This window comes from Podarcis melisellensis, assembly GCF_964234715.1.
Source record: "Podarcis melisellensis genome assembly, chromosome: 7".
In the NCBI taxonomy this organism is placed as follows: Eukaryota; Metazoa; Chordata; class Lepidosauria; order Squamata; family Lacertidae; genus Podarcis; species Podarcis melisellensis.
Window position 1 is genome coordinate 760,709 of NC_138539.1, and position 12,313 is coordinate 773,021.

At 51.4% G+C, this 12,313-nt stretch overlaps 2 protein-coding genes across 2 annotated transcripts in view; both read left to right on the forward strand.

Moving 5' to 3' along the window:
* Positions 1–6: 6 nt before the first annotated feature.
* LOC309374185 (uncharacterized protein) lies at positions 7–7,072 on the forward strand. The gene is made up of 6 exons (XM_081919076.1): positions 7–29; positions 685–771; positions 2,299–2,367; positions 3,141–3,304; positions 4,546–4,607; positions 6,664–7,072. Exons 3-6 carry the CDS (start codon positions 2,344–2,346, stop codon positions 6,864–6,866), a joined length of 453 nt encoding a protein of 150 aa, XP_081775202.1. The 5' UTR covers positions 7–29; positions 685–771; positions 2,299–2,343; the 3' UTR covers positions 6,867–7,072.
* A 4,060-nt stretch (positions 7,073–11,132) lies between these two features.
* NUGGC (nuclear GTPase, germinal center associated) overlaps positions 11,133–12,313 on the forward strand; it is a gene marked incomplete at its 5' end in the record, with an annotated part of 38,169 nt that continues 36,988 nt past the window's right edge. Inside the window, one exon of the mRNA XM_081919210.1 lies at positions 11,133–11,147. Coding sequence (XP_081775336.1) covers positions 11,133–11,147 — 15 coding nt within the window. The remainder of the gene's footprint in view (positions 11,148–12,313) is intronic.

The window sequence follows — 12,313 nt, forward strand, 5'->3', positions numbered from 1 at the left end:
GGAAATATTCCCCCAAGAGCTACAAAGAGGTAAGGTCTGCCAAAGAATCCTGCAAAACCAGGCAGGGTGGCACCTGAGAGCAAGGGGCTGTCCCTGTGCCAGGTAAGGAGGGGGCTCTTCTTCCTCTGGGATTCTTGTGTTGCAGGGGGTTGGACTAGATGACCCCTGGGACCCTTCCGACTTTACATTTCTATGAATCACATTTCTTTTCCCTCCAGGGAATTAAACCCTCTGTTTAATTTTATTCTTTATTCTGGGTGGCTTGCAGGAGAGAGAGAGAATGCTCAGTCCAGTGGTGGGTGGTTCCCATGGAGACTGATGGGGCAGAAGGAAGGGAGCCCCACAGCTTTGGCCCCCAGAGCCAATGACCAGCCCGTCCTCCCCTTCCCTGTTGAGTTCTCTACAGGGAACGCTGAGATGAAGGAGCAGGAGGAATCTTGACAGCCAAGGCACCCCAGGAAAGAGGGCAGCTAGGCAGGTGGGGGTAGTTTGGGGACAGTGCCCCCCCCCCGTCACCCTCCACCGAACCACAGAGTATATCGGACAAAAGACGAGAATCCAAATATCCTACAAAGACAGGCTGGAACATCCAGTCCTTTCCCTGGCCGCCCACAACAGCCGATAGCTACCATACTGCAAGTATTGAACTGCAAAGTGAGGCTCTTGTTGGCGTCTTCATTCCAGGTGGGGAAAGACCTGAGCAAGAAGGAGAGGGCCGAGAGGAGATCCCTTGCGAAGGAGAAGAGGGCGAGGAAGGAGGAGAGTCCACAGGTACGGGAAGACCCCCTTGAGCTCACCACCCAAAATCCCCCTTGTTGTCTAACAAAAGGTACCTGCTATAAACACTCCCTCTAAGAGTGAACTTGGATGGTTGAGTATCTGTCATTAAAAAAAATATTATAAAATATTGAGTTTTAGATAATATTATACATCTAAAACAAAACCATTTCAAACATCAAGGTACAAGGTTCTTTCAAACCCTCAGACCTCCTCCTCTCCCTCCATGGGTTCCATATTTAAATTTACGTTTATTGCATCTTTTACTGAAACCAGGAAGATCAAGTATCTTCTAGAGATTGGAGTAAATTTGTAATTTATTTAAAAGACCACTGTAAACAGTTAAAATCTTTGGCAGGGTTGTAATGACACTTGTAATGTTCAATTATTTATGGTAATTATGGTTTTGTAATAGATGCATAAGGGTAAGAGTATCTGTCATTTTTAGTGAGGTTTTTTAATGAGATTGTAGAGAGAGAGAGAGTTTTAATGTTGAATTGTTTTTAGTGGTTGTTTTTCCAAGTTTTCAGCTTTTCTTAGTTCATCTGTAGGCCACCTTCTATTATATATAAATAACAGAAATAATAAATGAAAAGGGATCTTCCATAAATAAGACAGAGTGAGGCCTGGGGAAGACTTGCAAACCTCCTGATCTAAGTTGCCTGAAACCCTGAACATGAGCAATGCATTCAGAGACTGGATAACAGCAACAACAACAAGAATTTATTACCGTATTTTTCACCCCATAGGGCGCACCGGCCCATAGGGTGCACCTAGTTTTTTTGGAGGGAAATAAAGAAAAAAAATTATTTCCCCTCCAGGCGCGGGGCTGGGGCGGGGGAAGCCCGAGCTTCCCCCGACTCCAGCCCCCAGAACAGGCAGCTCTCCGCAAGCCGTGGGAGCCCTCCCACGGCTTGCGCAGAGCTACCCAAAGCCTGGGCGCGACTGCGCCCCAGACTTCGGATTAGAGGCAGCTCTCCACAAACCATGGGAGCCCAGCGGGAACTCCCGCGGGGCTCCCAAGTCTTGCGGAGGGCTTCCTGAAGCCTGGAGAGCAAGAGGGGTTGGTGCGCACTGACCCCTCTCGCTCTCCAGGCTTCAGCGAAAGCCTGCACTCGCCCCATAGGATGCACACACATTTCCCCTTCATTTTTGGAGGGGGAAAAGTGCGTCCTATAGGGCGAAAAATACGGTATTTATTATTTCTACCCCGCCTATCTAGCTGGGTTTCCCCAGCCACTCTGGGCGGCTTCCAACAAGATGTTAAAATTACATTAAAACACCAGTCATTAAAAACTTCCCTAAACAGCCCTCATATGTCTTCTAAACGTCAGATAGTTGTTTATCTCCTTGACATCTGATGGGAGGGCGTTCCACAGGGCGGGCGCCACCCCCGAGAAGGCCCTCTGCCTGGTTCCCTATAGCTGGAGATATCCTGCCATGTTTCTTTTTGCATGTTCTGCATGTGTCAGAAACATTTGCCCAATTGGACTCTGACTGGTGCGTTTTCCACTGACTTAGGAGCCAGAGAGTGGTGGCGTCACGGAAGATGCAGAGCAGCCAGAGATGGAGGAGTCAGGAAGCCTGGAGGTGAGGCCACCGGTTCAGAAAGTATAATGGATTGGCAATCCCTCGTGCTAGAGTACTTTCAATTAGCAAAGCTGACCGGAAAAGCCAGAGGAGCCCCAAATCAAAAAATATTCAAAGAATGGAGACTATTCAAAGAATATATAAGATTATATTGTAACAATGACATCCTAGCAGAACTGAATGATACTTGTATATAATAAACAAATGGAATAAATATACTAGATGAATATACAGGAAAAGTTATAAAACGAACTGTGCGATAAAACTGACAATAGAAAAAGTACAAGGAGAACGATTGGAAGTCTCTTTCAGAAGGCTTTATTGGAAAAGACAGGATGTTATAACTAAGATTCATTTCTCATTGTTAACTCTTTTTATTTTTATTTTATTTATCTTTTTCCTATTATTTTTTGTGTTTAATTTTGATGTAACTGTCTGTAATACATATGTAAGATGATATTTTAAATCAATAAAGATGAATTAATAATAAAAAGGAGGTGAGACCACCAGTTCAGAAAGCCCCTTGTTGGTGGAGTGGAAAGGGGAGATTCCCCTCGCCCCCAGACTCAGGTTCCCCCCACCTGCTTCTTCCTCCTCCCAAGCCGGGCTCCGGACACAGCAGCCCAGAGACTGGGCACCTCTGGAGAGGAAGCCCAAGTGCCCCGATGCTTCCTGTCCAGGCCCAGCTTTGCCCCACGCTAAACCCCCAGCTGCCCCCCAGGGCGAGGGAAGTGGCCGCGCCAGGGACTCTCAGGGCTGCTCTCCTCTTGCAGGCGGAGGAGGCTCAGTTTTGGAGGCAGCCCGTCTGCCCCATCGACGCCATCCATTACTTCGTCGAAAAGCAGCTGGCGAAGGAGCTGGAGGAGATGAAGCAGCTGGTCTCTTCTTCGCTGATCTCGCCCAAGGACACCGTCATGGCCTTGCCTCCCATTAAGAAGTAAGAGGGGCTGTCACACAGGACACTTGAGGAAGCCCAGGCCAATGCATGGCTTTTCTGGGTGCTGCTGTTGCTGCTACCTCCCCCCCCCCCAAAAAAAATATTGACCGCACAATGGCTACTCGCTAGATCTGCAACACTGAGAATTCGCACCCGGGCTCCACGAGGCAGATCAGTTCCCCCAAGCTTGGCAGAATGATTCTGTCTGTCCTCCCCACAGATTTCTGGGGGCAGTGAAGGGCTGGGGGTCCTGTGTGGCCTTCCAGAGGTTGCTGGAGTCCAGCTTCCCCAACCACCAGGGCTAAAAGTCAGGGATGGTGCTGGGAGTTGGAGCCCCAGAGCAAGACCCAAGTTGGGGGGGGGGCAGGCTTTCCGTGGCTGCGGTAAAGTATAGAAGGATCCAACAACTCTGGAACTTTGGGGGGGGGTGTTTTTCTCTCCTCAACGTTGCCCCCAGTCTAGGCCAGTGTGATGGCCTGGGACTCGGGCTCGGACTCGGAACCAGAGGAGTCTCAGTCTGCACCTTTGCCTCAGGGGCATTGGGACCAAGTCTGGGGCCTGATTCTGAAGAGTCCCAGTCTGCGCAGGTTCCCCTGCAACAAGCACCAGCTGGGCCGAGTCCGGGGCCTGAGCCTGCCCTGGCGGGGATGACCTCGTTGCCTTCAGCTGGGCCATCACTTGCAGCTGCTCCACTACTGGTTAGGTCAGAGGAGGCTGAGGCGGCCCCTGGGTCTAGTAACCCACTGACGTCTCCCGAGCTGCAGAGACTGAGGTCTGAGAGAAAGAGAGACCCGAGTACTTGCAGGAGGAGTGCTCGCCTTCGGGCGAAACAGGGAGGTGAGTCTCCGGGGGATCAGGACTGGCCGTTACCCTGACAAAGATAAAAGGCTGTCGGACGCCACCCCAGGTTGCAGGAGCAACTTTGCTGTTTGCTAGAACCTGCCTGTGATCCTGTACCTGTCCTTGCCTGGTTTCCTGCCTCGTGTCCTGCCTTGGCCCCGTCGGACTGACTCCTCCCTTGGACTCGGGACGGGACCTGGACCGCGTTTCATGGGTTACCCCCGGGCCCAGCACAGCCAGGCTCACGGCTGCTTCTCCCATATATGGTGTCCCCCTAAAAGTGCAGGGGGTGAGCCCGGCCTCACCTGCGCATGCTCCCCGCACAATGGATCACAGGCTGTGGGGGGGGGCAAGTGCCATTTCCTGCTGTTCATGGTAAACCCGTGCCCTTGTTGTGACAGGAAGCGTGCCATCCTGCGGCTCGGAGAAACCAATGCCATGTTGAGGAAGAGAATACCCGAGCGTAAGTAGCTGCAGTGGCCGGGGGGGGGGGGTCTTCACCCCACTGCCTGGCCCTGTGGCTTTTATCTGCTTGCCCCCAAACAGACGTGACTGGGCCTGGATGGCACTGGGGGCAAATGCTCTGCCGCCCCCCACCCAGACCCTGCCCATCCTTCCTCCTGCGGCAGGAGAAACTAATGTTAGTTCACCAGTTTGACCCCAGATTACTTTCTGTGACTACAATTGACATGTGGAAAGATTTATTTCAGTCTTTGCTTGTTAGGATGTTTATACTCTGACTGTTTTATCTCTAAAACAATGCTGGCAAATCAAGGGCCAGGTTTAGCCCTCGGCAGAGAAGGAGATGAACAGACACGTCTTTGTATGTGCCAGCTGCTGGCACCATCTTGCCAGTTTGGGCGCTTGCACTTAGATGCCCAGGCTTGGCCTTTTTTAAAACAACTGGCTGCGATTCAGGGCCATCATAATCCCAGAGACAGCTCTGGAGACTTTTCTGTGGCAGATTAATCCGACAATCCCTCCTAGATGCCTAGCCTTGGGCAAGAGGTGTGTCCTGTGTATTCTGGGGTGTCACTGACTGGAAAGTATTCCGGGGGGGGGGGGCTATTTCTACCCAGAAGGGATTTGCTGTGTGTCCCACTCACTGTGAGCGAGCCAATATTCCTGTCTGCACAAAGCAGGAAGGTGAAGCTTTTCATAGAATGGAGGTAAATATTGTGACTATTGTTGCACACCACCCCAATCTCTGGGCGGCATGAAATTCCAGGTGTTCCAGGTACTTTCCCAGGGTTTGTTTCCTTTGGAATGCAGGGCAGCAGAGACCGCGGTGGCTTTGGGATTGCTTATGTGTACCCCACCTGAGCCTGCGATGGAGGAGTTCACAGCATTAAGACCCCAAGAGGGTCTTGCTTTTCCCATAGACACAACTGAAATCAGGCAGAGCTCTGACTCTCAGCTGCTCAACCTGCAGCCTGCCAGCTTCCAGCTTGAAAAAGCAACTTGCAACTCTGGCCTTTGTCAGAGGGAGGGAGGGAGGGAGGGAGGGAGGGGGCCCATTTGGTTTTTGGCACACAGCCACTTCCTTTGTTACCTTAATGGCCCACTTGGAGAGGGCCATTACCTCACTAGGAAGCTAACCTGGCCAGAAGGCAGAGCTGTCCAGAGTCGCGCCTGCTGTCATCATCACATCTGGGTTGGCGCATGGTCCTGCGTCTGAACATATTTAGCATCTCAGAACGCTGTGACCAGGCTCCTCTTGGGAGCTCAAGGCGTGGGTTATTTTATTCCGCCGTTCTTCTGTCTACATTAGCTGCTAGTTCATATCCAAGCACAATTCAAAGCGCTGGCTAGATTGACGTTAGAATTTTATGGCTACTCTGCTCCTTTATCATCTTTGATCCACTTGAATTGTTTTTTTATTGGATGTACACAATTTCTTACATTTTTATGAGCTGCTTTGCAGGTCTTAGGGACGCGGGTCTTAGGGACGCGGGTGGCGCTGTGGGTTAAACCACAGAGCCTAGGACTTGCCGATCAGAAGGTTGGCAGATCGAATCGGCTCCCGTTGCTCGGTCCCTGCTCCTGCCCACCTAGCAGTTTGAAAGCACGTCAAAGTGCAAGTAGATAAATAGGTACCGCTCCGGCGGGAAGGTAAATGGCGTTTCCGTGCGCTGCTCTGGTTCGCCAGAAGCGGCTTAGTCCTGCTGGCCACATGACCCGAAAGCTGTACGCCGGCTCCCTCAGCCAATAAAGCGAGATGAGCCCCGCAACCCCAGAGTCGGCCACGACTGGACCTAATGGTCAGGGGCCCCTTTACCTTTACAGGTCTTTTTTTCAAAAAGCAGTTATATAAATATTTAAATAAAAAAGATGCCAGTGCATTGAGCTGTTGTTGAAAGCAGAAGCACAGTGGCTGGTTGAAAAACGGACAGCCGAGTTGTTTCCCAGCTGATCTCTGCTGGATTAGAGTCAGGGGCCAGGAAGGAAAGGGGAGTCCAGGGGCTTCTCCCACGCCCAATGGCCTTCCTCTTCCTCTTTGTTGTCTCCCTCAAACCCAGGCTTCTACTGCCCGTACATCTTCCCTCGCTACCTCATGAAGGGGTTTGCGCCCTTTGTGAAACTTCCCCTGCCGAGAATCAACTTGGACCCCTTCCCACCCATTCTGGCGAGGCCGGCATCACCAAAGTCTTTCACCGCCATGCAGCAGTTGGTACGGAAGTATTTCATCCCCAAGTTTTCATACGCCGACAACTACCCTTGAGGGCTTCAGGAGATGCCTGAAGTTCCATCCGAGAGGTGAAATTCCTTCTGGCTGGCAATGGCTGGAGGGCTGGCCAGCGCCACGTCTCATGGTGCCCCAACCAGGCAGATGGCAGCGATGGGAGGCCGCCCGCCTGCCCACCACAGATGCATCCAGACAAAATGAAAAGTCAATAAAAGCAAACTTATGCCCAAGGTCACCCAAAACCTCTCTGTCTGGTCATGCTTTTTGTAGTTTCCTAATCATTTTCAAATTGAGACGGGCAGCTGCCACCCTGGGTGTTGCCCAGCTTAGGAATCATGCATGGTTCTGTTATCAGGAAGGGTTGTTTGTTAAACGGCAGCACTCCTGGCGATCCAGGGAGGTGGCGTTTTCCAGCACACTTGAACTTTTGCTTAATGCGCAGGATGCAGAAGGGTCCAGCTTCCCCCTGCGTAACTTGTGCAAGGCAGCGGTGCCAGAAAATTGTACTCAGCAGCAGCCCAGCAGGCTAAGCAAAGTCCACTGCCACGGACTGCCTCCGAAACAACTTTGCCGGGAGTGAGGAGAAAGGCAGCCACACAGCTGGATTCTCCACGGTGCCAGGCAGGTCAGGAACAGGCCGAGCCAAACGAGCCGATTCTGGCATTGCAGGGGGTTGGACTAGATGGCTCTGAGGGTCCCTTCAAACTCTGCAAGGCTGACTTGCTGGGGATATGAGCTGGTTTGAACCCGGGGCCTCCTGGGCGGGCTGCCTGCCTCCAAGTGGCCCTGCTGGAGAAGCTCCCCAGGGCAATGCCGGGGAAAGCTCTTCATGGGCAGAGCTCTCTTGGGAGAAGGGGCATCGGGAAGGGAATGTGGGTCGCAAGAAGGGGCAGCAGCACCATAGCTGTCAACCTGTCAGTGTTTGCAAAAAAAGGGGGGGTTCTGACCTCCCTTTGTTGCCTCAGCCTGGTCCTCTGACCCTTGTCGGCATAAAAGAGTCCACGAGAAAAGTATCCTTGCAGAGTGCTTTCTGCTTTTATTCTAAAAAGTCTTTCTGCAAAAGCAACTGACCAAATGCACACACTTCAACACTGCCAGCTTTCACCAACCAACCAGCCAACCCAACACCAAACTAACATTTCTCACTCTCTATATACAACCCAGCGCAGGCCGCTGACTCATGCCGACCCAGCTTTATTCGCATTAAAGAAACAGCGGCCAATTTTCAGCCGTGACACAACCATCCCTTTTTTTGTGGGAAACTCCCTTATTTCCTTGCTGTTTCCCGCTGCTTCCCCGGATTGTTAGCTATCCCTTGCTGTCCCCGGGACAGGGGAGGCTGCTGATCCCTTCTTTTCAAATCTGAAAGTTGACAGCTATGAGCAGCACACGTGTACCATTTGCGGGGGGGGGGGGAGCTCGCAGTGGTGTGGCGATGGGGGGGGAATGGTCCCTTTTCCCCTTTTTTTGCCCCAGGTGGAGCCTCCATTGAGGCTGCCCGCCTGTGTGTGCCAAACTGGGTCTCTGACTCGGGTCCAGCACAGCCTGGGACCCCGAGCCCTGGCAGCCGGGGAGGCGCCCTCTTCCCCTCCCCTGGAGCCCTTCCGACGTGCCGAGAGCCAGGTCGCGTGTCGGGCTCAGCCGCCTCGGGGTCCGCTCCTGCCCCTCGGCCGAGCCCACCTCGCGGGGCTGCAACGAGGAGGGAGGAGCCGCGCCCCCTGGGGCTCCGCGCACGTGGGAGTGGGCGGACACGTGTTGGCGCCGCGGGTCAGCCCCGCCCGAGCCCGGAGCGCGGGAGAGTTCCGCGCAGGCGCAGGAGCGCGCCCGCCTCGGCTTTCGCTTTCGCTTTCGCTTCGCGCTCTCCTCGTGGCGCGCCGCGGGGGCGGGGCTTGGGCGCGGGCGAGAGCCAATGGGGGCGCGGGAGCCGGGCGGGGGCGGGGCCGGGTCTGCTGGGCGCCAAAGCGAGAAGCGCGCTGAGCGCGGAGACTCCGGAGGGCAGGTGAGCCGGGGGGGGCGAGGGGGGGCCGGGGGCCGGTGCTTCCCGGGCCGGGCGAGCTCCGCTTACCGGGCTCCGCGGCCGGAGGAGGAGGAGGAGGGTCGCCCTTGCGCCCATTTCACGGCTGAGCAACTGAGTCCTCCGCCTGCAGGGGAGATGGAAGAAAGACAATTCTAGCATGGGGGGGGGGGGCTAAATTATTTAATTGGGCATTTGGATTATTGGTATCCTAATTTGGCATGGTTACAATGGGGCCATCATTGGGTTGCAATTGAAAACGGATGAAAATTAATATTATTTTTTAAAAATGAAATGGGAGGGTGCTATTTTGCAGGGCTCCTGGTCAGCGTGGTGTAGTGGTTCAGAGCGGTGGACTCGTAATCTGGTGAACCGGGTTCGCTTCCCCGCTCCTCCACCTGCAGCTGCTGGGTGACCTTGGGCCAGTCCCACTTCTCTGAAGTCTCTCAGCCCCACTCACCTCGCAGAGGGAGGAAGGGAAAGGAGAATGTGATCCGCTCTGAGACTCCTTGGGCCCAAACTTTTTCCCAAAGAGGGCCAGAGTTGATGAAGTGAACATGCTTGAGGGCTGACCAAAGTTGCTGAGCTTTCCTTAGGATTGAGGTTTTGAGCTTTCTTTAGGATTGAAACCCAGAGTTGTTGAGTTTTTTTAGGGCTGAAGTTGTGGAGCTTTTCTTATAATTTTACCCCAAAGTTGTTCAGCTATTTTTGGGATTGAGGTTTTTGAACTTTTTTTAGGATTCAAACCCAAAGCTGTTGAGTTTTACTTACAATTTTACCCCAAAAGTTGTTGAGTTTTGTTTTGTTTTTGAAGGATTTTACCCCAGGACGTAGTATACTCCCACAGGGGCTGGATTAAATCAACTGGTGGGTTGGATTCATAGCTGTCAACTTTTCCCTTCTTTTAAGGGAAATTCCCTTATTCCGAATAGGATTCCTCGCAAGAAAAGGGAAAAGTTGACAGCTGTGGTTGGCTTTGTATATGCCTGTCATAAGGGGGGTGAAAGGCGGGATATCCAGCCCAACCTCCTCCTCCTCCTCCTCCTCTTCCTCTTCTTCTTCTTCTTCTTCTTCTTCCTCTTCTTCTTCTTCCTCTTCCTCTTCCTCTTCTTCTTCCTCTTCTTCTTCTTCGTCTTCTTCTTCTCCTCCTCCTCTTCCTCTTCTTCCCTCTGCTGCTTCTCCTTGCAGTTGTGCCGCTTTCCAAGTGAAGTTGCAGGTCTGGCCTTCTGAGCTCCCTGGCCTGCCTGATGGGGGCAGAGAGGACAGGCTGGAAAGGGGGGCGGAGAACGTTCCACTTCCAGATATTCCAGAAAATATCCCTTGCCGCTGGTTGGGAAGCAGACCTTCCCTTTTGGATCTCAGCCCTCGCCTCCTCGTTTCCCAGAGGGGGCTGGCTGAGCCCCTTCTTGCGAGCACCAGGAGGGCAGGAGTGGAACCTCCCTGGGTCCTCTTTGGCAACCCTTTGCGGGCGGAAGGAACCCCATTTACTCAGAGGGAAGCAGAGGAAGAGGGAGGTTGCATCCTGACGAAGGAGAAGGACTAAGCTGCCCTCATCTAACCACAATATCCCAGAGCTGTGACTCTGCTTTCCGACTCCTGCAGGACTCTTCATCTGGTACCATAACAACAACAACAACAATTTAGTATTTATACCCTGCCCATCTGGCTGGGCTTCCCCAGCCACTCTGGGCGGCTTCCCAAAAAAATATTAAAATACTGTAATACATCAAATATTAAAAGCTTCCCTAAACAGGGCTGCCTTCAGATGTCTTCCATTCCACCCTGTGGAAAACCTTTTCCTGCTTATGAATTGGAATTGAATTGGAATTGAATTACTTTATTGGCACTTGTACAACTTGTCTACAGTGAGATTACAGGAGCACCCCCCACTCAGCTCTCTTAGTCTTAATTCCCCTCGTTTACTGACGCACACCCACCAAAGTCAGTTGCCCTGTTGTTATCTTTTCATTCAGCAGCCTAACAGCCCACGGACAGAAGCTGTTCTTTACCCTGTTGGTGCCACTAATCATGCTTCTATATCTTCTGCCTGAGGGCAGGAGATCAAGAAAGTGCCGGCCAGGGTGTGAATCATCATTCATTATGCTGGTAAATTAGGAAATGTTCTCCTGTAACAGTTAATGTGATTAACGTTACAACGTTGAGTTGGATTTGTGGTGCTGAGTGATAGGTCAAGCTTTTTGTAAGCTTCTGCGAAGATATTTAGGATAGTTCGGAGGTCATCCTCTGAGCGTGCGCACACCACGTTGTCATCAGCATACTCAAGCTCCATGACGGAAGTTACGGTAACCCTACTCTTTGCTTTCAGCCTGCTCAGATTGAAGAGCTTTCCATCTCTTCGGTATATGATTTCTACTCCGGTGGGGAGTTTCCCTTCGACAAAGTGTAGGATGATGGCAATGAAAATAATGAATAGAGTTGGGGAAGCACAACCCTGTTTAACACCTGATCCCACTGTGAATGGTTCACTTTGAGAGCCATTGTTATCTGTGATTGTTGCTGTCATATTATCATGGAGGAGCCGAATGATGTTCACAAATTTATCTGGGCAGCCAATTTTCAGAAGGACAGTCCACAAGGCATTTACAGTGTCGAAAGCCTCCGTCAGGCCGATAAACGCCATATACAGGGATTGGTTTTGCTTTCTGCATTTTTCTTGAAGCAGTTGAGCGGTGAAAATCATGTCCACTATCCCCTTAGAAGGCCAAAAACCATTTTGGGATTCAGGAAGGGTCACCTCGGATGTTGTTACGAGACGGTTTGCTAAGATCCTTGCAAGAATTTTGCCAGCTGCAGCTAAAGAGAGATGCCTTGATAGTTTCCGCAATCAGTTCTGTCATCTTTTTAAAAGAGATTGATAATTTTGACATCCCCTCATCCTGCTTTGCAGGGGGTGAGCTAGATGACCCTGGAGGGTCCCTTCCAACACTGCTTCTGTGAAGGAGGGGCAGACTCTCTTTCCTCCTCCCTTGGCCCCTCAGGAGAGTGAAAAAGCAGGCTAGTAAAACCTTGCATATTTCTTTTCTTTTTTTAAAATAGAATTAATTAACGTGCAAGAAATAAAAAGAATGCTGTTGAATAAAATAACTCCCTTTTCTTTGATACTTTCAGTTTTTGTCTTTATTCGAATTACAAGGTATGAATCATGGGTAGAAGCTTCAGCTCCAAGCACAAGTCAGCCCCTCCTGCATTTAATTATTTACTGTGACACATTACAAAAATGTTTTCTTTCAGCTTTATATAACCCAAATGAATGTTCCTGAAGGAAGTGCAGATCTCTGCGCCCCAGTCTACTTCTTCCTGCGCAGGCCAGGATTTTGCAGACATCTCTCCTGCATCAGCCTCCCAGTTTCCAGTTTTTTTTAAAGTGTGTAGTATATAACTAAACTATGAATTCCAGTAGCTGCCTGTTTGGGGTTTGACGATGTGCTTCTGGATCAGCGCTGCCCTC

What these genes read in the sequence shown, in the direction of transcription:
- LOC309374185 (XM_081919076.1), top strand. Translation starts at nt 2,344, where the DNA reads ATGGAGGAGTCAGGAAGCCTGGAG. An exon ending in AGGAGTCAGGAAGCCTGGAG is followed by an intron (nt 2,368 to 3,140) that starts GTGAGGCCACCG and finishes CTCCTCTTGCAG; the next exon opens with GCGGAGGAGGCTCAGTTTTG. An exon ending in GCCTTGCCTCCCATTAAGAA is followed by an intron (nt 3,305 to 4,545) that starts GTAAGAGGGGCT and finishes TTGTTGTGACAG; the next exon opens with GAAGCGTGCCATCCTGCGGC.